This window comes from Fusarium sambucinum, chromosome I (assembly GCF_050947815.1).
Source record: "Fusarium sambucinum isolate potato_lamoka chromosome I, whole genome shotgun sequence".
Lineage (NCBI taxonomy): Eukaryota > Fungi > Ascomycota > Sordariomycetes > Hypocreales > Nectriaceae > Fusarium > Fusarium sambucinum.
This window is the reverse complement of record NC_139294.1, coordinates 9,446,573-9,472,214: the sequence shown is the minus strand read 5'-3', so window position 1 is coordinate 9,472,214 and position 25,642 is coordinate 9,446,573. Positions and strand designations below refer to the sequence as shown.

Genomic DNA, 25,642 nt, shown 5'->3' with positions numbered 1-25,642 from the left:
GATACCAAAAAGGCCTTGGGCTGCAGTCTTACAGAGCGGTTTAAGACACCAGAAACACGGATACTTGTAGTCACTCGGCTCACGAGACGTCCCCACGAGCTCATATCACTGGCTGCGACCGTCTCATACTGGCCGAATTATCATAATGCCACATACGAGCTGCAGTAGTAAATAGGAAACTCTCGGTTCCATAGTCCGAAATCCCTTGCTGATCCAGCTTGAGGACATATTCCAGTTTGAATTGAGACATCGCAAAGAGCCAACGTAATCAGAACAAAACGTTTCCAAGACCTTGGTACTTCTATCACCGCCATATGGTACTTGCGAGCTGGAGCGCATGTTCTTGTCGGTGAACAAGAAGCGACTTGAGCCTAACAGCTAACGCTTAACGTTGACCGCATAACTGCTGACCAGCAGTAGTCAGGCTAAAGGTGCTCATGATCTTTCTTGTATCGGAAGAGTGCTCTTAATAGCCCTCAAGAGAAACGGAATCACATCAAGTGACGAATGGAAGCATGGTAATATAAAACATGTCATTCAATGTGGGCAATGATGCACCACGGGTATCATAAACTCATACCTCCATCCATCTATGGCTTCTTAGACCCAACTGCGCCAGACTCAGACGTCCTGAAAGGTCTTGGCCCGCAACTACCTGGCCAATACTTATTCAGCGTTTGACATATCTTCGTCTTCATCATCAGTAGTCTCGCTCTCATCATACTGGTCCATCTCGTCGTATTCCCCTCCATGCAGGTCATTCCATCTGCTCGGAGTAGGAGTCGACAGGTGGCCTTCGGGATATGGACCCTCTAGGTCTCTTCCTATAGATGGCGTCAAGGTCGTCGAACCGGCCTCTGATCCGCGACCGCGACCCTGACCGGCTCGAAGTCTCGGCCGTCCACCCCTACGTCCACTTGCACGCCGCCTCTCTCGTTTGGGAATGACTTCCTCTCCGTCTTCGTTCAGCAGTCTCCTCCTCCGCCTAGGTTTGTATTCGGGGTCTCGATTGTCCTTGAAATCTTGTCCTTCGCCATCTTTTGCCCATACGGTGACTTGATCCGTCTCGCCCTTCCTCTTCTTGAGCGCCATCAGATTTTCCAAGAATCGCGTCTGCTGAGCTCGCTCGCCTGACCTGTCCTTTCCGACGGGAATTCTAATGTTCCATTCCTCTCTGATGGCAGCTAGCGGATCCTCCCGAATAATATTAGGCTTACCAATGGTCTCCTTAGTCGCAATCCTCGAGGCGCAAGCGCCCAGAAAGTCAACGTTTCCTTCTAGACTGCGTAGAGCAGGAAGGGGGTTCTCGATATCGCGCGATGTAAAGATTCCTTCAGTACCAACAACCTCGGCCCATGAGCCCTCAAAAGTTCGACCTTTGTACGATATAATCGGGTGCGGCGAATGCAGTTCCAATATCTGAATGTCCTCAGTCTCATTACGGGTCTTGTTCCCATTCTCCTTTGTATCGTCCACTGTATCGCCGCGATCAACTCCTTTGCCTTTGTCGTTGCTCAGGGCCGGGTCGATTTCGGGTTCGTCGTCGTCAGCCTCTGGTTCCGGCAAAGGGTCGTTGTCGATGTCGTTATCATCCTCATTATCCTCCGCAGCGCGAAGGCCTCTCCAACTAGGATTATGGTCCAGCCAAGTTTTGTAGTATCCACCTCGACTATGGTGCGGTGTTCGTGGTTGTCTGTCTTTGAATTCGGGATATGAGAGATCAAGTGTTAAATAATAGGTCTAGTAACAGTCAGCTGGTTGTTTCAGGCGAGCGTGTAGTTCTCAATTGAGTAGTACTTCTGTTTCAGTGGTCGAATATTCGTATTCCCATTCTTCTTGGTCATCTTTTTCTAATTGTTCTCCAATCTTGAGGATTGCCGCCGTCTCAGCCGACCTCGCCGCGTCTGGTGTGGCCATGCTGTATGCGCCGGGTCGCTCAAGTAATGTTAGGATGGTGAATTGTATAGAATAAATGGCCCGGTAGGATTTAGGTGTGTATGAACGATTCGTATTGGCATCAGCGCATCTGTAGCTTTGAAAGTGACGGTGCTTGAAAGTCTATAATGCTTTTGTTGACAAAAGGCAGAGGTTTGGTCGCGAAACTTAAGGCTTATAGCCAAGGTACTTACCAATTGGGGCCTCAAAGTCGGTCAAAGATGGCACTTTGTAGGAAAAGTTGATAATTGCAGGGATCAGGCGGGGCAGCTTCTGTCCACCCCTGCCCCGCTATCACTATCAGGCTGGGTTACAGCATTTGATGAGTCTTATTGGATTTTGAACTTGGCCATATCTTTCTTGACGTTTTCAAAAACACGCCCTTGAGTCATCCAACGCTTCTCTTTTTATGTTGTATTTAACAGTCATAGTTTCCTTTTACTGAGAGACGAGTCTCAAGCCTCCATTCTCCAATCTTCTTTACATATATTCAAGAGCAAGATGCCCACTGTGCACCTATTAGATTATGTTGCCGGCAACATCAGGAGTCTGGTGAATGCCATTGAAAAGTGTGGCTACGAGGTCGAATGGGTTCGATCTCCAGAGGACGTTCCCAATGCAGAGGTTCGGCGAGACTCTCCCCTTTTATGTGTCCATCAAGACTGATGCGCTTCAGAAACTCATCCTCCCCGGTGTCGGCCACTTCGGCCATTGTCTTTCCCAGCTTTCTCAGGCCGGCTACCTAGAGCCTATCAAGAAGCACATTGCCGATGGGAAGCCCTTTTTCGGTGTTTGCGTTGGCCTACAGGCTCTCTTCCAGGGTTCTGTCGAGGATCCTGACATCCCCGGTCTCGGAGTCGTGCCAGCTGCTTTGGATAGATTCGACGACTCAAGTAAATCGGTGCCTCACATTGGTTGGAACAATGCCTTCACTGCTGGTAAGGCCATGTACGACCTTCAACCCGACTCAAAGTATTACTATGTTCACTCCTACAAGTGCCCGTACAAGCCAGGGGAGCTCGAGTCGCAAGGATGGGCTGTTGCGACTGGCACCTACGGCACCGAGACTTTCGTAGGTGCCATCGCCAAGGGCAATATCTACGCAACCCAATTCCACCCAGAGAAGTCTGGCGCTGCCGGTCTAAGGACTCTCCGGGCCTTTCTCACAGGTGAAGGTCTGAAAACCCTCGGCAATGTAGTCGACGAAGCTGTCGCCAATGCTCCCGTCAAGTTTGAGGACAGCCTGACACGACGAGTCATTGCATGCTTGGATGTGCGCACAAATGACCAAGGCGATCTTGTCGTTACAAAGGGTGATCAGTACGATGTCCGCGAAAAGGGCGACGATCGCAACGTGCGCAACCTGGGCAAGCCTGTCGAGATGGCTAAGCGATACTACGAATCTGGGGCGGACGAGGTCACGTTCCTTAACATCACTTCTTTCCGAGACTGCCCAGTTGCCGATCTCCCCATGCTTGAGGTCGTTCGTCAGACGTCTCGCACTGTTTTTGTGCCCCTGACCATTGGTGGTGGTATCCGTGACACCGTGGACACTGACGGCACAAAGGTTTCAGCGCTTGAGATTGCCACCATGTACTTCAAGTCTGGAGCCGATAAGGTCTCGATCGGGTCTGACGCTGTTCTTGCTGCCGAAGAGTACTACTCTCTCGGCCGTAAACTCTTTGGCAACACTGCCATTGAGCAGATTTCCCGGGCCTATGGTAACCAGGCCGTTGTTGTGAGCGTCGATCCCAAACGTGTCTATGTTCCCAAGCCAGATGCTACCCGACACAACATCGTCAAGACGCAGTTCCCCGGTCCCAAGGGCGAGGAGTACTGTTGGTACGCCTGCACAATCAAGGGTGGCCGTGAAACTCGGGATATGGATGTAGTCGAGCTTGTGCAAGCTGTCGAGGCGATGGGAACCGGAGAGATCCTCCTCAACTGCATTGACAAGGACGGCACCAACAGTGGGTTCGACTTCGAGCTCATCAACCAGGTCAAGGGAGCTGTCAAGATTCCCGTCATCGCCTCAAGTGGTGCTGGCAACCCGGCTCACTTTGAGGATGTATTCCAAAAGACTTCAACAGATGCCGCTTTGGGTGCTGGAATGTTTCACCGCGGCGAGTACACAGTCAAGCAAGTGAAGGATTACCTACAACAAAAGGGTCTCAAGGTGAGGCAGTTCGAAGAGGGCTTTTAGGGCTTTTTGAAATAGAACAAAGAATAAGTTTATAGACAAATTCTTGAATTCGGTAAATATCGCTTTGGTATAATTTCAACTAGAAGGCATGCTGTACTGGATAAAGAGTCATAACCATAAGAGCTTCAGTATAACACAGAGACACCAATACGCTCCAACACCTTCGAAATCCTTCAACAGGAAAGATGCGCCAAGATGAGTGTGTTGAACTTACGACTCAACGTCATTGCTAACAGACTCTTCGAGCATAGCAGAGCAAGTCGCCGAGCGAGCCTCCAGGCTAAATTTTGGAAAACACCAACGAAAGTAAAATGACAAGAGACAAAGAACACAACCACTCCCAAACTCCATAAAAGAAGCAACTCGTTGCCTATAGCTCCATGCCCATCAACATCCACTTCTTGCTCGTAACATCAAGATCATGGGCCCAGTGATCCAAGGTAACCATGTCGAAGCCAACCCACTGAAGGCTCTTTGACAGAGAGTGGACGTCATCCGCGGGAATACGCCTGTCAATACAGGTAACAATGTGAGCACAGTCCAAAGGACCGTCGGCCAATTCGATAAGGGCCATGAGACTGTGATATTGTGTTAGCGAGATGCGACAGATCAGGATCAAAGGGAGAAAACATACGCCTTTTTCAGGTCTCGGCCGAGAACGCCTTCAACGTCGAAGAAGACAAAGAGAGATTTCTCCTCTCCATCATCAGCAACAAAGGCACGGAAGCTCGCACCGCCGGCATAGTCCCAAACCTCCAGCCAAGCGGTTATGTCGTAGGCAGATAGCTTGTCATCGGAAACAGGCTTGAAGTGTTCGGGAAGCCGGTCATCGGACGGCGGCGTTGGTAAAAAAGCACCAGACAGGCCGGAGCCATTCATGGACGAATTCCTCTCACCGTGGAACGTCGCCTTCATGGACTCGCAAAAGAATCTCTCACATTCTTCCCTGATCGAAAGTGCTGCCCCCCCTCGTCGGCCCAGGCGCCGGCCTGGGATTTCTCGCTTCTTGTTCTTGGGCAAGAGAGCGAGCTCGTTAGACGAGGTTAATGCGGCGAGGGGGGGGCTTGTTGGAGGGGAGGGTAATCCTGAGGAAGGGACCTCAGGAATACCACTCGGCCCCTGTAGCACAGAGTTAGGATCATGACGCAGATGTAGTGTTTTATAGAGATAACGTACCTGCAACCCCGGTAGTGCAGTAGTGGAGGCCCTTGAGGTTGGCGGCAGAGTCGACGAGGTAGCAAGAGGCAAGGACATTGACCTTCTGGGCAGCGGCCTCGCCATAATTACTACTGTAATTCAAATTCTGATTATTCATTGGCGCCATTGCTGGTGATGTTTCCTGGGTATCGACTAAAGTGGTGATAGTTGGGAAAGGACCGAGGTTGTTGATCGGCGGAGAGAGGTTGACTGGTAACGTTTGATTGAGGTGGCTCGAAATAAACGGGTTGGAAATCCTTTTAAAAGATTTGTGTTATTTGTTTGGAGGCGAAAGTGTGGATACGTGCGGCGACGTTTAGTTTCGTGTCTTGGTAAACTCGTGGAGAATGTCTTTCAGCTTGGAGTAGAGTAGAAGTCAAGATTGTGGCAGCGGTGTGACGGGCGAAGACGAGGATAAATACTGAGAATTGAGTGTGTCAGGCCTTGAAGGGGGAGCGACAAAAGCCCATGAATCTGACGCTCGGGGCAGGAGGAACAGCGATTTGTGTGGACCCCTCACCTGAGGCTCTGGAATTTTGTGCACCACAGTGGAGGTAGCGCTTGCCACACCCACCTACATTGGGTGGCATCCATTGGAGCCGGGGTAACAGCAACAGTTTAGCAATTCCAGTGGATGGACAGGCGTTGTACAGTGCGACTTTCTTATCTTGGCAAACGCTGATGTGAGTTGAACCGAGCGAAATGGAAAGAAATCCTTGGATGAGTTGTTGTTGATCACAGCCAAGATATCGTCATCTCGTCACAAACTTGATGAGCATCTTGCAATTTGTAACAATCTTGTTTCCCAATGATTATCAGTGGAATTTCAACTCATTTCTCATCAAAATAAATCATAATACCTACCTTGCTAGCCAAGCATTCTTCTAAACCTAGCGCACGCTTTCGCACTAACGCGAACGCCTCCGCGGCACATGGTAAGGCCTACTGGTCAAGGGCTGAGAATGTTAGTTGCCAGCTACAGAGTAACGAACGACAAAAACTTGATGGTCATACAGAGTCTAAAAGTGTTTCACGAATGAACGCAGGCTTATTGTTAAGGGCAGTCCAGACTGTCCATGTATGTCTTTTTTTTTTTTTTTTTGGTTGCACATCACCGTTGCAACTCAATACTTCCAAGACTGTCTCACGCAATTGCTACCACCCAACCCGGAAGAGTCTAGAATTCTCTGCGAGCGTCTTTGTAAAGTGATGTTCTTCCTCGCTTACATACTGTGTTAGTAACGAACAGCAGAGTTACACGCTACGGATGCATTGTACAGCAATTACTGTATTCAGTTCTTCATACCGCTGGGTTGTGCTGTGCCACTTCTACATTGTGTGATGGGAATCTGGAGAGGTCTTGTTCAGAATTGCATGATACACCTACAGTGTAAAAAGACTGCAATTATCTGGGGCGTCCTCCACAGTGATCAATCACATGATCAAAATTTTCATGATCGATCCAATTGACAGTTTCATGCAATTTTCATGATCCTCCCTGTCTACAATGCCAGAGGTAACAATTAAGGGCGGCATTCTCGGCCAACTCAACCCAACCCGACCCAACCCAACTCATAGCAATGTCTATCTATCTCCGGACTAAATGCCCCCGTCGTGTAAGTTGATTGGTGGACACGCTGTGGTCCCGACATGATGGCGCCGTGCCCAACCCCGCGTTTTGGTTCTCTTCGGGAATGCATCCGGACCGAGACTACTCTATATCAAAATACCCATCCTAGCTGCTGCAGAGATGAAGCATGATCAACATGCTAAATACTCAGTTCGACCTTGGCCTCCAACGGCCACATCCTTCCCTCCTTGCTAGCTTCATGCACCTGCTATATGAGGTTCAGAACAAGCTATATCGGCCCGGCTCAATTGCATTACTTTAGATGCCAACTAATCCCACGCGATACCCAAAGTATGGCAGAGAATTTGGAAGCTGAACAAGGTTTTATTCAGTATAAACCATAACAAAGGGACCAATCTCTGTCTCGTGTCCTCCTATCAGCAAATAGTCTACCGAGAAAAGTCCCTGATTGGAAGAGTGTTTCCGCGACTTCATCACGCCGGGGACATGCTCATCACCATTCACCGTTATGGCTATGCTGTATTCTTGGCCTCTATTACTCGGCCAGGTCCAATTTAACCAATGCATCCTGTAATCCCATTCAGTTACACGAAAATACGAGTCTAGTGCAACCTGAACCAAGATCTTCAACGCAACTAGCCAAAAGAGACATTATTATACTATCATACAGTGTTCCCACATCTCCTGTGTCATATATGTACTATCCTGGACATATTTGTATTCAAATGCACATTCTATTACGGTACTATTATCCGTGGCGGGCACTGAGGCTTGCAAATGCATCCGGGCTGTGTCGACCATTTGTCCATGCGAGGTCCATACCAAGGTTCATACTCTCCCGGCTCCGAGCAGCAAAAGGATCCGAAGTAGCCGTAGCGTTTGGGCTTGCAATGGAATTGGCAGCAGATGCGTTTGTCATGAACGGATTCGTTCCAGATGACATTGGCGGGTGAACACTGTGGTTCTGCTGCACAGGAGCCATTGGTTGGTTCTCGGGTATGGTTGGCTGTTGTGGTTGATGAGCTTGTGCTGTCTGGTAAGAAGACTGTGTTGAATCGACACTTGCTTGCTGGGGAGTTGCTTGCGGGTAATTGTTGAAGAGCGCCATAATCGAGGCTTTGTCGGGTCTCTGGGGCTGGTAGAACTGCGGTTGCTGTTGCTGTTGTGGCATCTGCTGCTGTGGCATTTGCTGTTGTTGTATGTGTGGCATCTGCTGCTGCCCATAGAACTGCTGCCCAGTCTGTTGTTGGGCAAATGGATTGTTGCTCGCTTGGGCCTGATTCTGCATCGGCTGCATAACAGGCTGCTGACCAAATACTTGCTGTCCTGTTTGTGCTGTGGACTGGCCAGCATTCGCGAAGAAAGGGTTCGTAGTAGTTTCAGGGGGGCTCAGAGGTGCCGGGCTCTGATACACGGCAGAGCTTTGATATACTGCAGAGGCCTGATATACGGCTGGGTTCTGGAAAGAGCTCTGTGTTTGCTCTGGGATCTGGCCAAGACTGGGCGATGCTATCCGAGTCGGAGATCGGGTGAATGGATTGTATCCTGCGGACGCTTGGTTGGTGTTGACTTGGGGGAAAGGATTATTTGACTGTTGAGGCTGCTGTTGGACCGCGACAGTCTGGTTCGTGAAGAAAGGGTTGTATCCTGTCGACTGCGCTTGGAGTGGCTGGGGGTATGTCATGTTGTTGCTAAAACCCAAGCCCGAGAAACCACCAGGAGTCGTGGGTGCCGAAGGGGCCACTTGCTGGTATCCTGTAGGCTGCTGGACAGGTTGCGGGACCGGTCCTCCAGTATGGTGAGGAAACAAAGGCTGCTGTGGGGAGAGTGACATATTTTGAAATGCCTGGCTGAAGGCATCGGTCGGCTGTTGCTCCTGCGCAACGGGTGCGCCAAACGGATTTGTCTGGCCGTATGGGTTCCGGTTCTGGAGACTCCCTGTCGAGTGAGCTGTCTGTGGTGGAGCTGTGCCTAGGTTATCAAATGGATTCGTCGAAGCACTCGATGGAGTAGTCGGACGGTCTGTGGCTGAACGGGAAGGTACACTGAGACCTGCGCCGAGTCCTAGCCCTCCAGAATTCGGTGTAAGAGGCGTCAAGGACCTTGATGTACGCAAAGTCTGTTCTCGAGGTGAAGGTGTAGGAAGAGGAGAGGGACGGCCACTTCCCTCGCCTAATCGCACAAGAGTTTCGATCGCCCTTTCCAGGTTGCCGTTGACACCTTTCAGCACCAAGGCATTCCTCTTAGCATCCTGAAAGCCCATGTCCTGTAGCCTGGCCATCTTCTGGTCCAGCTCATCAGGTTGGTCGAGATCCAGTGTTGCGCCGAAAACCTTGGACGGCTTATTGGGCGGCCTTGGAGATTCGGTGCGACTAGCTTGAGCAGCCGCTATTGTTTTGGCATCCTTCTTCGATTTGGAGGACAGAGGAAAGATGGACGAGGCAGATCGGAATCCGAACTTCGAGTTCTTTGGCGGCAAAGGTGGAGGTTTTCCCTCGCCCATATGCGGAGACTTGGATTTTCCCGTTCCATTAACAGTATTGTTCATATACTTCTGTCGAATGAATCGTTCCATCGCGGAATCGGCTTCGTCCACGTCAACGGGCACAGGCGGCTTGCCATGTTCAGGGTTGTATAAGTTGTTCGATGTAATATTTCCAACCTTCCTCATGTTCTGTTGGTTGTGTAAGCTGAGAGATACTCCCGTACGCGACTCTGATATTATTCTCGTTACTCACATCGACTTGCTCGTTGGTCCAGCTGTCCATACTCAAGGACTTGACTTTGGAAATGTGCGTACCAAGCTTTCGGTGGATTGCAGCACATCTCATGCATAAGAAAACGCCGAGCTAATAACGAAGTTAGTCAGAGTCGATTTCGGTACGCCATAGAAATGCTTACACTCCATGATGCCCATGCTAAAGATGACAGTTCACGTTAGCGAATTCCGAACCTTCTACAGACGGCCCCATGATGAGCTTCATTGTATGTCTGGGGCGTACCTGGGTTACGCGCATGGCAGTCTGCACACATATTATTTCCCGGAACATTCTGCACAAGATCTTGCAGAGCCTTTTCATTCCGCGCCTGCTGGCGCTTGCTCATTAGACCAGACATTGTCGACGGGTCAAATGGACAAAGATTTCGATGACCTCTAAAAGAAATGCGGTAATAACGCGATATATCTTGCAATGTAACAGCCTATGGTCGTTTGTGGAGCTCGCGTAGTACGAATTCGGCGGTCGGAAACTCGAATGCTCTCTGTACAGAGACTGGAGGCCGGAATGGGGGTGGTCGTCAACGGGAAGAAGCAAGTTGTCGAGATTGATGTAATGGATGGCCGGGAAAAGCAATTATGGCGGCAATGCATGTGAAACAGATGCAAGTAATATGTAACGCAATGGTATGCGATATAATGCGATGCGATACGTTACCATGCAATGCTGATGGGTCTGAAAAGAAGGAGGAAAGAGGATGAAGGTTGACGAAGGAGGTGTTACTTGTTGCGCCGTGCGATTCAGGTCCAAATGGATGCGGGTGCGGGAAGAGCGCGGGTTTCTTAGGCTCTGACACAGCGTAGAAACCAACAATCAATCAACTACCTTGTGCGGGTAAAAAAACGTAAGATTGGAGAGCTTGTTGGAATTGATTATCAAGTTTCCAAAGCCAGATGTAAAGAAATTTGCAGAAAAAGGATTAATTAAAAGTCAGCCAAAATATGATCTTGTACTCAGAAAAAAGCCCCTGGCCTGAACCTTTAGCAGTTAGAAACTTGCCCAGGGATAGGTTTGTCGTCCCCTAAAGCCACAGTGGAGTTCCATCCTGTTGCCCGCCCGCTTAGATCCACCAGTCACTTAACGTAGGCTAGTAGGTAAGGTAAGGTCAGGTTCCGTCTGACTATCCCAACTTGTTCTAGGCATGGGCTCGCCTGGTCCATCCACTGGTTGAAAGCGAATTGACGGCCTTGGCTGGTTGGATTTTGACGACAGCGTCAGGGGCAAGTCTCGTGGGTGAGACAGGGTTTAGGTGAAGACCGAGATTCACTGTCCAGAATCTCCAGGGTATCTAGCGGGAGTCGCAGATCCATATAGTACGCCATTGCTTTGTTTTGTAGCAGTGGTTTTCGGTTATGATAATGGACATAGTCGAAATAAACGAATTCGGTGTTTGCATTACAGTGAATATCAAATGTTGCCTCCATTCTGCGTTGCAAGACTTGTCCCTGTAGTGGTACATCGTCAAGTGCGTGTTAAATAACTCATCCCATGTCCAGTCCTGGAAGTTCAACATTTATACACCTATTCAACTGCAACCACGTGCATAGACCCCTGATTGCATAACATGGCATTCACGGATGGTCTCGTAAGTGGGATGTAACCCACAACCGTTTATATCGGTCCTATCAGCTCAAAATTACAGAGTTGCTAGATAGTATTTAACTTCAATATACATGGTAGTTATGCCCAGTTTAGGATAAGCTAGGCAAATTGACTGGCATGGATTCTTAGTCGTTTTATATTTCTTTATATTAAAGGAATAATAAGTAGGCCGCTTAGCAGTGCTTTTATTTCCTTATAGCAGCTAATACTTTAAAAAGAGCTATATACTTAATAGTAAATATAGAATAATAATAAATTAATAATAGTAATATAATAATATTATAAGGCTTAATATTAAATTAAAACCTTATATTAAAATAAAAGCTTTAAATAAATAATAAAAAATCTTCTTTTTTTTATAATATAATAATAAAAATAAGAAAATTATTAATATTAATAATTAAAATAATATAATATATAAATCTTTTTATTTAATTATTTATATAATAAAAAAAGCTAATTAATAATAATTTTAATAATATATTATATTAAATAAATTTAAATCTTAAAAATAATAATTTTAATACTTTAATTTATAAAAATAATAATTTATATAATAATAAAGAATAGCTAATTATTATATTAATTAATAATAAAAAATATATTAAAAAGTTATATTAATTAACTTTTTAATAGAAAAAGCTTTAAAATATAAAAATTAATAATATATATAAAAACTTTATATTTATATATAATAATAAGTTTAATATTATATTAATATAATTTAATTATAAGGTTTTAATTTTTTTATATTTTATTAAAATAAATTATATTAAATAAATAATTTAAAAAAAAGAATATTTTAATACTTTATATTAAAAATTAAATTAAAATATTAAGCTAATAATAAAGGAAAAAGTATTTTTATTAGTAATATACTTAGGTAAATATATACTTTAAGTTATAAATTTAATATTAATAATAATTATAATAGAAAAGTTTAAATTATTCTAGGGAATATAATTAATAATTAATATTTTAATTAATTATAGTAATTAAAATAAATAAAGTTAATAGAGATTTTTTATATAAAGAATTTTTATATAATTATATTAAGTTTAATAAGAAGCTTTAAGTTAAAATAAAGGCTTTTTTATAAATTAATAAATATTATAGAAAAATAAATTATATAATAATTACTTAAGTAAATATAATAAAAAAAAATACTTTATAATAAGTAATAATCTTAATAGTAGTTTTAATAGTAAAGTAATACTTTTATATTATATAAAATAAATTCTTTCCTTTAAAAAATTTTCCTAAGTAAAGCTATAAAGGTTTTATATTATATATAAGTTAAATCCTTAATAGGCTTTTAATATATCTCCTACTATATCTAATAATCTATTAAATATTAATCCCTTTTTTATTTTTATTTTAATACCCTTAAACCCTTAGCTAAATAGCTATAATACTTTTTCCTTCTTTAAAAAGTTATACCCCTTTAATATATATTCTAAGGAGAATTATTATTTAACTATTATTAAAAAGTATTAATAAGTAAATAGAGTTTAGGTTATATTAATTATCTTATTAGGAAAGTTAATTATTAAGAGATATTTAAGTTTAATATATTAGGTTTTTAATTTATATAAATCCTTTAATTTTAAATTTATAAGAAAAACCTTAAAAAGACTTAGGCTTTATAAAATATAAAGTAAAAAATAAAAAATAAAAATATTAACTATATATATTCCTTAATATTAGCTAATATATTAAATATAAGCTTATAATATAATAAATTTACTATTAAAACTACTATTAAAATTATTACTTATTATAAGGCATTTTTTTTTTATATTTACTTAGGTAATTATTATATAATTTATTCTTTTATAATACTTATTAATCTATAAAAAAGCCTTTACTTTAACTTAAAGCTTTTTATTAAACTTAATATAGCTATATAAAAATTCTCTATATAAAAGTTCTTTATTAATTTTATTATTTTAATTAAATTTATTTTAATTATTATAATTAATTAAAATATTAATTATTAATTATATTCCTTAGAATAATTTAAACTTTTTTATTATAATTACTATTAATATTAAATCTATAACCTAGAGTATATATTTACCTAAGTATATTATTAATAGAAATACCTTTTTCTTTATTATTAGCTTAATATTTTAATTTAATTTTTAATATAAAGTATTAAGATATTCTTTTTCCTAGATTACTTATTTAATATAATTTATTTTAATAAAATATAAAAAGATTAAAACCTTATAGCTAAATTATATTAATATAATATTAAGCTTATTATTATATATAAATATAAAGTTTTTATATATATTATTAATTCTTATATTTTAAAGCTCTTTCTATTAAGAAATTAATTAATATAACTTTTTAATATTTACTATTAAAACTACTATTAAGATTATTATTTATTATAAGGTATTTTTTTTATTTTATATTTATTTAAATAGTTATTATATAATTTATTTTTCTATAATATTTACTAATTTTTAAAGAAGTCTTTACTTTAACTTAAAGCTTTCTATTAAAACTAATATAATTATATAATAAATATTAACTTATTCTATTTAAATTTATTTTAATTACTATAATTAATTAAAAAGCTAATTATTTTTTATATATTATTAAATTATTTAAATATTTTAATTAAATATATTATTACTTTAAGGTTTATAATTTAAAGCTTATATTTACTTAACTATATTTCCTCTAGGAATATCTCCTCTTTTATTAATAGTATAATACTTTAATTTAGCTTTTAATATAAGGCATTAAGATATTTTTCTTCTTTAAAGACTTATTTAATATAATCTAATTTAATAAGGTATAAAAAAACTAAGATTAAGTAATTAAATTATATTAATATAATATTAAACTAATTACTATATATAGATTTTTCCTTATATATACTATTAACCTTAGTATTATAAAATATATTTTACTTAGAGATTAATTAATATAAATATTTAATATATTTATTATTACTATTTAATATAATTATTAACTTCTCCTTATTATTATATTAATTATTATTACTATAAGCTAAGGCTTTAAGGCTAGTATTTATAGGGTTAAGGCCTACTTAATATAATATATTATTATATAAATTATTATCAATTAGCTTTCTTTATTATATAAATAATAAAATAAAATAACTTATATATTATACTGCTTAAAATATTAATATTAATAATTTCCTTATTTTTATTATTATATTATAAAAAAAGAAATTTTTTTTATTATTTATTTAAAGCTTATATTTTAATATAAAGTTTAATTTAATATTAAGCCTTATAATATTACTATATTATTATTATTAAATTACTATTATTTTATATTTACTATTAAATATATAGCTCCTTTTAAAGTATTAATTATTATAAAGAAAATAACTTTTTAATATATTCTTTATTATTAATTAATATAATAATTAGCTATTTTTTATTATTATATAAATTATTATTTTTATAAATTAAAATATTAAGGCTATTATCTCTAAGATTTAAATCTATTTAATATAATATATTATTAAGATTATTATTAATTAACTTTTTTTATTATATAAATAATTAAATAAAAAGATTTATATATTATATTACTTTAATTATTAATATTAATAATTTTCTTATTTTTATTATTATATTATAAAAAAGAGAAGATTTTTTATTATTTATTTAAAGCTTTTATTTTAATATAAGGTTTTAATTTAATATTAAGCTTTATAATATTATTATATTATTATTATTATTTTATTATTATTTTATATTTACTATTAAGTATATAGCTCTTTTTAAAATATTAGCTATTATAAGGAAATAGTATAATAAATACTAGAGTTTAATCTAGTTTACCTTAAAACCTTATATATATTTTATTATTATATATTTTATATTTAATAAATCTATTTACCTTAGAAAATATATATTAGATTTAAAATAGACTAGCTATAGTAAGTGCCTTTTGCCGCTAATGCAGATATCCCAGCATTAAATAATAAATAATAATAATAATAACTGTATTATGTGAGAATAAGGTTGCTCTTGGAGCCCTATGTTTCGTGATAAACCCTCCTCATTGCATCGATTAGACTTTGAGAAGCCCCCCAATCAAAAAGTCACGCCTAGTTGCTTGTATTTTTACCCGTCGACGTCCAGTGTGAGTTTTAGAGCAAGCCTTAGGGTAGCTGGCCACCTTACATTTGTGCTGCACTCATTTCAATTCCTAACTCATTGTAACCTAGACCTATTGGCAACGTATGGAATGGGAATTATCTGTGGGGTGGCAGACCATAGTAGGGTTGGGGAGTTTTATTCATACTCATCAGGATCGTCCTTGGTTAACATGGGAATTCTCGAGACAGTGGACAATCTGCTAGCAAAATGTACCACTATCGTTATTGTTATTACTGTAACTCGAGATTGCAGTTAAAGCCATATAGACGACAGTAAAGTTTTTGATAGCAACGGTTATATGCTCGCCTACACATTGCTGTACACTCACGCGTACCGTTGATGGTTACATCACTTAAATTGGAAAGCAACGTCATATCATGCCGCAATAAGCTTGCCGTACTTGCATAAAAAACCAATTGATTGAGATGGTACATGTCGAAGATGCAAAGTACTTCAAGAATAGGCTTTTGTTTCTCGTATTAGATAAATTCCCCCTCTAACAGCATTCCTTTGATCGATATTTGATCATCATCCATCTGCAAAGAATCTCGTCAATTATTGCCTCCAGCCACCTTCATCACCTTTTTGACAGGGCTCTTATTCCCAACCTCCGCCCACCTGTTGGTATTCCCAACCACTCAACCCTCAAATTGACCACTTGAAACTGACAACATCCTCGCAACAGTTTCGCGTACATCTCCGAATTGCCCCAAAAAGGACTGGTTTTGTGGCTGTAAACCCACGTTCCCAACGCCAGCAGCAAGGCGAACCTCGCTTTACCGTCAACTACCCGGGCCTCCACCTGGACCCCTGTCGGACCCAATACAGAGCCCAGCACCACGACTACAGCACTAGCTTGGTCGTTAAGTTGGGTAGCTGCTGCCTCGTGCTCGAGCTACAGCGCACGTATACCGAACTCCTGAGCTCCTCTTGGATTCGAGGCGAAACTCTTGGCTTCTACACATGTGAGCAGAGTCAGACGTATAGTACCTAAAGAGGAGCTGTCAGCCACCCCCTGCACACACAAAATCTCACCTCAACTCTCGAAACTTGTCTTTATCAACAGCAGTAACCATCTCGGAATCCAGCCGCAGATTCCGAACCCCCGAAAACCCAAACCAAGTACCGAAAGACCCGGCATGGTCAATATCTAAAGACCGAAATCCAGCCGCCGAATTGATCCACGACCTCCCCCATAGCTCTTCAAAGTGATCGGTACAACAACTTTCTAACGCGAAAACCTCCGACGCCTGCGCCAGAGACACGGTGTCCCAACATCGCATACAATGGCAGGCATTGAGCAGCTTGAAGTTCACAGCAAGGCATGTCACCGGCTCTCCTTCGTATAACAGACGCTATGACAAGCGACGGACAAAGAAAAAGATCCGAACTCTCAACTAATACTCACTAGTCGTATATCGTTCGCTGGGTGAAAGTCGACGAAGGGAACACGTTATCATGGAGCGTACAGCCTCACAAAAAGTCCATGTACGCATGCTCTCTGCTGTGCCTCTTATATCGGCTCTACCCAGGCGCAGAAATGAAGCTCTGTACTAACGCAGTGATAGCAATTTCGGTCTTGTCAAACATCCCGGCAGCGGTGCCACCACTTTTGCATCCTCAACAACCGAGGACTTGAATAATGGACCCGAAGAATCCGGCGGTACCTCCGATGGCAAAGCAAGCCGTTTCTCAAAGAAAGAGACCAACGCGCAGGAACTTCTGAAAAGCAAAGGATTCGTTCCGATCAAATGGATAGGTAAATGCGAAGCGGACAAGGTATCAATCGGCACCTTCGATGTCAAGGAAGATCAGAGTGGGATGTACGGTCTCGTGTTTGACAACACATTCTCAAAACAGACATCTAAAACGGCAACCTTTGTGGTTATGACATATCCCACTGGAGCACCACCGCAGACTTCATCACACTTGCCAAATCTTCAGGCACCGAAAGCCGGTGCGAGCCAAACAAGCCTGGGACGTTACAGCAGCCCTAAGCTTGACGGAGTTACGTCTGCTTCTGTGGATAGCCTCCACAGTCATAATGCTGCAGGAAACGGCGCACCTTCGGTCTCCGGCCGGAGTGAGGCTGGCTCGAGCAATTACCACACAGGCGTTCTGCACAAGCGACGACGTAAGAAGGGACAAGGTTATGCGCGCCGGTTCTTCTCCCTCGATTACTCCACCTGTACGTTGTCATACTATTACAACCCCAAGTCATCTGCTCTCAGAGGTGCCATCCCCCTGAGCCTAGCTGCTGTCGCTGCAGATGAACGACGGCGGGAAATTAGTATTGACTCAGGCGCTGAAGTATGGCACCTGAGAGCTCCAAACGACAAGGAATTTCAGGATTGGGCGCATGCGCTGGAGAAGGCCAGCCGTGTTGCAAGAGGACTGGAAACCCTGGATCTTCCCAAAAAGAATGAACTCAAACTCAACACACGCCAATTACAGCCCACTTACCAATCTTCGCCCCAAGAAGACAGAGAATGGGAACAAGTCGAATCTCTAGTTAGCCGCGTGGTAGGAACTCGCGATGCGCTTCGTCGTTTGACTCGCGAGGTTACAGCTCAGGCGAAGCCAGCGTCAGCGAACACACCTCAATATCTTTCACCTACACCCGGAGGCACCAGTGCCGTAGAAGAAAATGATTCATATTTTACGCCCCCTTCAGAACACAGGCGCTCGTTTTGGAGACGAAAGTCGAACGCACCTGCAATGTCTCCAGCGACACTTGGTGCGGCAACAGCCATGGCGGTGCCCGCACCTAGCGGAGTTACGACGACCATCTCGGCCAGTACGCCAAATCACTCACGGAGACAATCCAAGGCCATCAATCGAGAAGAAAATACGCTCCAGGACCATTGTCAATCGCTCTTGACAGACCTTGACTCAGTTGTATCCGAATTCACAACCCTTATTAATAACAGCAAGCGTCGTCGACTGCCGGTGCCTCTATCTGCAGGCGGTGCATCGAGAAAGAGTATAGACACTGTCTCGACTGCTGATGAGTTCTTTGATGCTGAGGATGCCAACTCGGCCGTTCTCAAGATCGATGGCAGCGAAGACGAGGCCTCACGATCGGAACAAGCAGAAGATGAGGAAGAAGAGGACTCATTCCGTGACAATTCTTCAGTTTCATCTATTGGGGAAAACGATACAGTTAATCTCGACGACGCGTCTCACTTGTTCCCTGTTAAACCCAAGAGCCTCATACCCCTACCCATCGAGCAAGCCGTGGTGAGAAGGGCCACTATACCACCCGCAGCGGCAGCAGCCCCAAGTTTGATCGCATTCTTTCGGAAGAACGTTGGCAAAGATTTTAGTACAATCAGTATGCCAGTCACCTCGAACGAACCTTCATCAATGTGTCAGAAGGTGGCCGAGCAGCTGGAATATGCACAGCTACTGAACCAAGCGGCAAAGCAATCTTCCCCTACAGACAGACTTCTTTTTGTGGCCGCATTCGCAGTGTCACAATTCAGTAGTGGTCGAGCTAAAGAGCGTGCGATTCGCAAGCCCTTCACCCCTCTTCTTGGCGAGACATTTGAGCTGGTGCGAAGTGAAAAAGAAGTCCCCGGAGGTTTCAGGCTTTTGGTTGAGAAGGTTCAGCATCGACCTCTTCTCTTGGCAATGCAGGCTGATTCAGCCAACTGGTCATTCTCTCAGTCACCCGCGCCCGGCCAGAAATTCTGGGGTAAGAGTGCCGAGATCACTACAGATGGTCGCGTGAGAATCGTTTTGCGGTTGTCCAATGGCTCTGAAGAGCGTTACTCTTGGAATATTGCTACCATGTTCCTGCGTAATGTGGTGATGGGTGAGAAGTACGTGGAGCCCGTGGGTACAATGCATGTTGTCAACGACAGCACTGGTCACAAAGCTGCAGTCGAGTTCAAGAGTAAGGGCATGTGGGGTGGGCGAATTGAGGATGTCGGTGTAGAGATCTTCAACCCTGAAGGAGCCAATACAGGAAGTGGCCTGGTAGGCACATGGACCAACAGCCTGAAGACAACTGGAAAAGGGGGCGGCCAGGAGATTTGGCGGGTCGGACCCCTGGTGGACAACGCTGCTAACACTTTCGGCCTCACCACTTTTGCTGCGACCTTGAATGAAGTTACCGAGATCGAGAAGGACAAGATACCGCCGACAGACTGCCGTCTGCGACCTGACCAGCGCGCATATGAGCAAGGCGCAATTGACGATGCCGAGGATATGAAACAAAAGCTGGAGGAAGCTCAGCGTGGCCGACGCCGAGAGCTAGAAGAACGAGGTGAGACATATAAGCCTCGATGGTTTGTGAAGGTCGAGAACGCTCCGGAGGGTGAGGAAGTGTGGAAACTCAAGACAGGAAAAGATAGTTACTGGGAGGAACGAGCAAAAGGAAGCTGGCAAGGAGTGGAGGAGATCTTCAAGATTTCTTAACGAATGACGACAACAAATAGAAAGTGCAATTGGATCTGGTTTTTATTAAAAGACCGCATATTAAAAATGAGAAGCAGGCTTATTAGGTTGTGCAGAGAAGATGTTACCTTGGAATGTAGAGGTAGGTACAGAGTACGGAGTACTGCCTAGCATGTAACAAAATGCGGAATAGAACCCGACTCCCTTGTGGTGTAGGAGCGAATACATGAGAGACCATGACGAAATTTCAACAGCGATCAGGTCTTGTTGCCCATATAATTGAGATGTGTTTATGTTGCGAAGTTAGTCAAAAGTGTCACTTGAAACCTCCTATTGCTCGTTGAACAGGTTTAGAAAGCCAAGAGAAAGCTTGGCCTTGAGATAGAGTGATTACCCGTCTAGTGGTGCGTAGACGAACAGGGAATGTGAAGGACACCCCAGTCACTTTTCAGATGAAAAGAGGGCCACTACGTTGAGCGTTTTGGAAACCATGAGATGAAAAGCGACGCTGTTTCACAAGAGCCTTCATTCTTGGTTGAACGCCCAGATCTTGGAGTAATATTATGCAACCGGGTTAGGTGAGCAACATTGGCGCTCTGGAGAAAATGCTAAAGCGTCAAGGCGTTTATTGATTGAATTGAACTGAGCTGAAGGTTGAGTGACTGTGATGGGTATGGTGATCAACGTGACGATTGAAATTTGACCGGCGCCTCACCAGTCAGCGAGTATCATGTGTACTGGAGCTGTATGGACCAAGGGAAACCCATGCCAAGCCTGCTCATCATCATTCTATATTTGCAGCGGTCAGTCTTCCACAATACCCAAGCTCCTTTGACGCAACGAGAGGACGATTGCTTACTTTGCTAAGAAAAGAAAAGAAAAGACCCAGCATCTAATAAGGGTTATTACATACTTGCCAATAATACCGAATCGAGAATCTAGCTCCAACATATCAAGTTAGACACATAATTCCTTGATTAACTATTCCGAATAAAGGCATCATATCGAATTGCATTGCAAACGTTGAAGGAAGAAGCATTGAAGAAGAAAGAAAGGTCCCACTGAAGTCAGCTTTAGCGGCTCAGGAGTGGCGAACCATCCACATCCATTCAACCAGGCCCCTGACGATTCATCCTGAAATAGAAGAAGCCATCCATAAGTTCAGCGAGTAGATAATTCGTGATGGAATTGTTGTCAACTGTACTTTACAGTAGAAAAAGATGATCAAAAGTTGACTACCTTTGATAACAGGACAAATCCCCACTTCTAAGCAATTGGATCAAAGACATTCAATGCCAACCCCAGCCAGTTACTCACAGTCCAAGACCGTTTGTGTGTAGACGCACATAGAGGTACGCTGGTACTAAGTGGATGGCCACAGGCGAGTTTCAGCAAGGCGCCAATCGCTGATCAGATGGCGCTTGACACAGCCGAAAAAGGGGGTGCCCGCGATGGAAGCTGCTAAACCATCGACGGGTGAGGGGCGTGCAACTGCGCTGCACTGTACATCACTCTAGTCCCGTCTGCAGGATGCCGCGAAAAAGCATTACGACGACTCTCGGATTTAGTGGGTCAATTTGTTAACATTGAGTGAATTCGAGGTTGGAGAAAACGAGGGAGCCAGTTGGAGACGAGAACGTTGTTGATGCCAATTACACTATCAGTCTTGGACCTGTCATGGAAACGAGAAGGATTGAATTTGTTGTGGCTGGGCACTCTTGGGAATTCCTTGTCTTGATGGAGCATGTGAGGTGAGATGTTTATACGAGTGAAGCGGCACCACGGGCAACACTAGCAAAGAAAAAGACAAACATAGCTTAGTTGTCTGGATGAGGCGGCACTATGCACACTATTTTGAGGGACTTGAGCTCGTTATAGTAACAAGTCGTCGTATACAGAATACGTTGGTATAAAGTTACAATCGCCTTGTTTACATACAACAAGAGGTTGGTGCTCATCAACAGCAATCATCGAGAAGCAATCATTCACAAGCAACCCGACTCTGGCTGCTCGTTTCATCTGACAATATAGTTCCACGACATGCGGGATTATACGTGCAACAATAGAGATTCTGTCTATAATGGCTGTTAACCCTCCAAGCGGCACTGAAATTACTGGATCAGACGTGCCCCACGTTTAATCCCCAATCCATGGTTCCCTCTGGGATTGCATGGCAGTCAATCCAAGGAAGAAAACTCAACTGAGTCCACTGTCGACGTAGTGTATTAGCGGTTAGGTGGACGCTTGGACGACTACAGTAAGTAAATGTTATGCCATGTTCCCCGGGTCTTCATGAATGGATACACACACCCCATCTCCCTCCTAGGTAATGCCGAGTATTGGAACAGGAAAACCAGTCAAGCCAAGTTCAGGGATCCAATAATCGTCAACCATCCCTTGATACCTACCACATGAGGTGGCTATCAAATCGAGTTGCACCCCCATCCTCTCTTTTTTAACCCCATTCCAGCCTCTACTTCAAACTCGCCTTCCCTCTCTCTCCCTCCCATTGATTTATTAATTCTTTCAAATCTCCAATTTCACCGGTTAACGCCTTCTGTCGTTTTTGTTCCGGTCTTCATCCTTCTTTCCTTCTCAACCCCAACTCTCGCTATTGGGCTTATTCTAGTTTGATTATAATTCAACAACCACTCACCAAATACTCTCATTTACACAATACAGCGCTCCCGTTCCGGCTTTCGACTCTTTTTTTTTTCTACAACAATTTCTCAATCAATTCCAGTAATTTCGACCCATTACATTGATTTAACAAATTCACAATGAAGTCTGTCACTCTTCTCTCCGTCTTGGCGGCTGTCGCCTCTGCCACCCCTACTCTCAAGGAGCCTCCCAGCAAGCGTGGATCCCTTCCTACCGTCACTGCTTCAGGCAATGGTTAGTGCTTCAATTCGTCACAATCTAAAAACCAAGTCAATATTAACCTTTTCGTAGCTTTCTGGGCCGGTAGCGAGCGTTTCTACCTCCGAGGTATTGACTACCAGCCTGGTGGTGCCTCCGCTAATGAGGATCCTCTCGCCGACCCCAAGATCTGCAAGCGTGATATCAAGTACTTCAAGGAGCTCGGTGTCAACGTTATTCGCGTTTACGCTGTCGACAACAAGGCTGATCACGATGAGTGCATGAAGGCGCTCGACGACGCTGGCATCTACCTCGTTCTCGATGTCAACAACCCCAAGTACTCCATCAACCGTGCCACCCCCGGTCCTTCGTACAACGCCGCCTACATCCAGAGCGTTTTCGCTACTGTCGAGATGTTCGCCCAGTACGAGAACACCCTCGCTTTCTTCTCTGGTAACGAGGTCATGAACGACGAGAAGGACACCGACAAGTCCGCTCCTTACGTCAAGGCCATCACCCGCGATATGCGAAACTACATCAAGGCCCGCAAGCTTCGCAAGATTCCCGTCGGTTACTCTGCTGCCGATGTTGCCTCCAACCGTATGCAGACTGCCCACTACATGAACTGCGGTTCCGACGAGGTCCGATCCGACTTCTTCGCTTTCAACGATTACTCCTGGTGCAACAGTGACTTCAAGACCTCCGGCTGGGATGTCAAGGTCAAGAACTTCACTGACTATGGTATTCCTATCTTGTAAGTGAAACCAGCCATGCTTGTTCGATAGCCACTAACCCGCTCCAGCCTGTCTGAGTATGGTTGCATTGAGAGCCGTCCCCGTAAGTTTGAGGAGATCAAGCCCATGATGGACTCCGACATGTCCTCTGTCTACTCTGGTGGTCTCATGTACGAGTACTCTCTCGAGGACAACGACTACGGTATTGTCAAGATCAAGGGCAACACCGTTCAGACTGAGGACGAGTTCGACCTCTTCAAGTCTGCTCTCTCCAAGTACCCTGCTCCCACTGGCGCCGGCGGTGCCGCCAAGGCTTCTCACGGTGTTGAGTGCCCCAAGTCCGAGTCTGTCTGGCAAGTCGACCCCAGCTACCTCCCCGAGATGCCTGCCCAGGCCGAGAAGTACATGAAGGACGGTGCTGGCAAGGGTCCTGGTATCAACGGCGACGGTTCTCACTTCGACACTGACAGTGGTACTGCCACCGCTAGTGTTGCCGTTGGCACCTCCACATCCACCGGCGACTCTTCCTCATCCAACTCTGAGGATGATGATGACAGCGGTGCCGCTACCCTCGGCTTCGGTGCTCTGTATGTCACCGGCGCTGCCACTTTCTTCACCCTCTTCGGAACCCTTCTTCTGTAAATAGCAGATTTACTATGAATTGCTTGCTTTGTTAGTTTGGGGGTTGCCGCCAAAGCTATGATTTAGGCCTCCCCGTTGGGTTCATGATAATCACAATAAGATGTTGGTGACGAGCGCTTGATTAGCTGCGCTGGGTATGTCGGGTTCGTATTTTTTCAACAGGAGCATTGGCGTCTAGCCTTGGAAGGGCAGACAAATGATTATAATGCTATCTGGGCGATTACCGCCTTTGTCATTTGAGTTAAAAGAGTTCGGTACGGAAACACAATCAATAGACTTTCCTTAAACTTGATCATGAATTTGCCGATGTCTATATGTTTGTGCAGCGATTTTGAAATTGTCGTTTTATACGCTGTTCATAATCGTCAACCAATAGCACGCGTGAGCTCGTGTTAGCCGTGGTTAGACTTGACATGAGCCTCGGCATCTCCATCTGTAGGCTACTATGGACATGGTTACGTTGCCACTCAAGCTTCACCATGGTTGGCTGTCTAATACTTGAATTCCTTTGAGTCTCTTACAATTGTGCTTTCTCCATACCATCCATCCATCGTTCCCTTACAATAATCTACAACCACTCGCGATTCACAATGTCTTCCGCTACGCCCTTGCCCGCTTACGCTTCTTATAAGCACATGCTTGTCAGCTCACCAGGACCCTTTGTCGCACATGTTGAGATCAATCGTCCCAAGAAGCTCAATGCTTTCTCACAGGAAGTCTGGCTTGAGTTTGGTCACGTTTTCGATCAACTCAGCAATGATTCAGACGTACGCGCTATTGTGGTCAGCGGCGCTGGCGATCGCGCATTTACAGCCGGTCTCGACGTGCAGGCTGCGTCTGGAGACGGAATCCTCTCTGACGCTGCAGGCGATGTCGCGAAGAAGGCCAAGGTGTTGAGGAATCACATCGAAGAGTTCCAAGATTCAATTAGTGCTATGGAGAAATGTGAAAAGCGTAAGTGTCACTCGCAGCAGTTTGGTCAAGAATGGTTACTCATAAATGAAATTTGAACATCTACAGCTGTCATTTGCGTTCTTCATGGTATTGCTATTGGCCTTGCTATTGATATTGCATGCTGCGCCGATATCCGCATCTGCGCTTCCACCGTGCGCTTCGCTGTCAAAGAAGTTGACATTGGTATGGCGGCGGACATCGGCACGCTCTCTCGCCTTCCCAAGATCGTTGGCTCGACGTCGTGGGTCAAGGATGTGTGTCTCACAGCGCGAGACTTTTCTGCGCAAGAGGCGCTGTCAATGGGCTTTGTGAGCCAGGTCCACGAGAACAAACAGGCGGCTGTACAAGCCGCAGTGGCGTTGGCGTCAACGCTTGCTGAGAAGAGCCCCGTGGCAGTTCAGGGAACGAAGGAGCTGCTCAACTACAGTAGAGATCATAGTGTCGCAGAGGGCTTGAGGTATACAAAGGTGTGGAATGCTGCGGCAGTGCAGGGCAAGGACTTTGCCGTGGGATTGACGAGCGGGTTGAAGAAGACGAAGCCTCGGTTCGAGAAGTTGTAGGCATTTCGATAGTCGCGCATGGCCGGTATT

At 43.6% G+C, this 25,642-nt stretch overlaps 7 protein-coding genes across 7 annotated transcripts; 4 read left to right on the top strand and 3 right to left on the bottom strand.

Moving 5' to 3' along the window:
• Nucleotides 1-666: 666 nt before the first annotated feature.
• Nucleotides 667-1,917, bottom strand: FSST1_005811 (TFIIIC subunit 6 family protein; the record flags this gene model as incomplete). The annotated part of the gene is made up of 2 exons (XM_083232122.1): nucleotides 667-1,740; nucleotides 1,798-1,917. 2 exons carry the CDS (start codon nucleotides 1,915-1,917, stop codon nucleotides 667-669), a joined length of 1,194 nt encoding a protein of 397 aa, XP_083089241.1.
• Nucleotides 1,918-2,436: 519 nt separating this feature from the next.
• On the top strand, nucleotides 2,437-4,138 carry FSST1_005810 (imidazoleglycerol-phosphate synthase; the record flags this gene model as incomplete). Its single annotated transcript, XM_083232121.1, has 2 exons — nucleotides 2,437-2,559; nucleotides 2,612-4,138. 2 exons carry the CDS (start codon nucleotides 2,437-2,439, stop codon nucleotides 4,136-4,138), a joined length of 1,650 nt encoding a protein of 549 aa, XP_083089240.1.
• Nucleotides 4,139-4,508: 370 nt separating this feature from the next.
• On the bottom strand, nucleotides 4,509-5,462 carry FSST1_005809 (acyl-CoA N-acyltransferase; the record flags this gene model as incomplete). The annotated part of the gene is made up of 3 exons (XM_083232120.1): nucleotides 4,509-4,716; nucleotides 4,773-5,223; nucleotides 5,315-5,462. 3 exons carry the CDS (start codon nucleotides 5,460-5,462, stop codon nucleotides 4,509-4,511), a joined length of 807 nt encoding a protein of 268 aa, XP_083089239.1.
• A 2,212-nt stretch (nucleotides 5,463-7,674) lies between these two features.
• On the bottom strand, nucleotides 7,675-10,043 carry FSST1_005808 (uncharacterized protein; the record flags this gene model as incomplete). The annotated part of the gene is made up of 4 exons (XM_083232119.1): nucleotides 7,675-9,600; nucleotides 9,665-9,775; nucleotides 9,828-9,844; nucleotides 9,929-10,043. 4 exons carry the CDS (start codon nucleotides 10,041-10,043, stop codon nucleotides 7,675-7,677), a joined length of 2,169 nt encoding a protein of 722 aa, XP_083089238.1.
• A 6,705-nt stretch (nucleotides 10,044-16,748) lies between these two features.
• Nucleotides 16,749-19,884, top strand: FSST1_005807 (oxysterol-binding protein related protein OSH3; the record flags this gene model as incomplete). The annotated part of the gene is made up of 3 exons (XM_083232118.1): nucleotides 16,749-16,805; nucleotides 16,874-16,950; nucleotides 17,025-19,884. 3 exons carry the CDS (start codon nucleotides 16,749-16,751, stop codon nucleotides 19,882-19,884), a joined length of 2,994 nt encoding a protein of 997 aa, XP_083089237.1.
• Nucleotides 19,885-22,643: 2,759 nt separating this feature from the next.
• Nucleotides 22,644-24,098, top strand: FSST1_005806 (Glucanosyltransferase-domain-containing protein; the record flags this gene model as incomplete). The annotated part of the gene is made up of 3 exons (XM_083232117.1): nucleotides 22,644-22,758; nucleotides 22,816-23,476; nucleotides 23,525-24,098. The coding sequence occupies 3 exons, from the start codon at nucleotides 22,644-22,646 to the stop codon at nucleotides 24,096-24,098; spliced, it is 1,350 nt and encodes a 449-aa protein (XP_083089236.1).
• Nucleotides 24,099-24,688: 590 nt separating this feature from the next.
• Nucleotides 24,689-25,612, top strand: FSST1_005805 (ClpP/crotonase-like domain-containing protein; the record flags this gene model as incomplete). The annotated part of the gene is made up of 2 exons (XM_083232116.1): nucleotides 24,689-25,052; nucleotides 25,119-25,612. The coding sequence occupies 2 exons, from the start codon at nucleotides 24,689-24,691 to the stop codon at nucleotides 25,610-25,612; spliced, it is 858 nt and encodes a 285-aa protein (XP_083089235.1).
• Nucleotides 25,613-25,642: the final 30 nt, after the last annotated feature.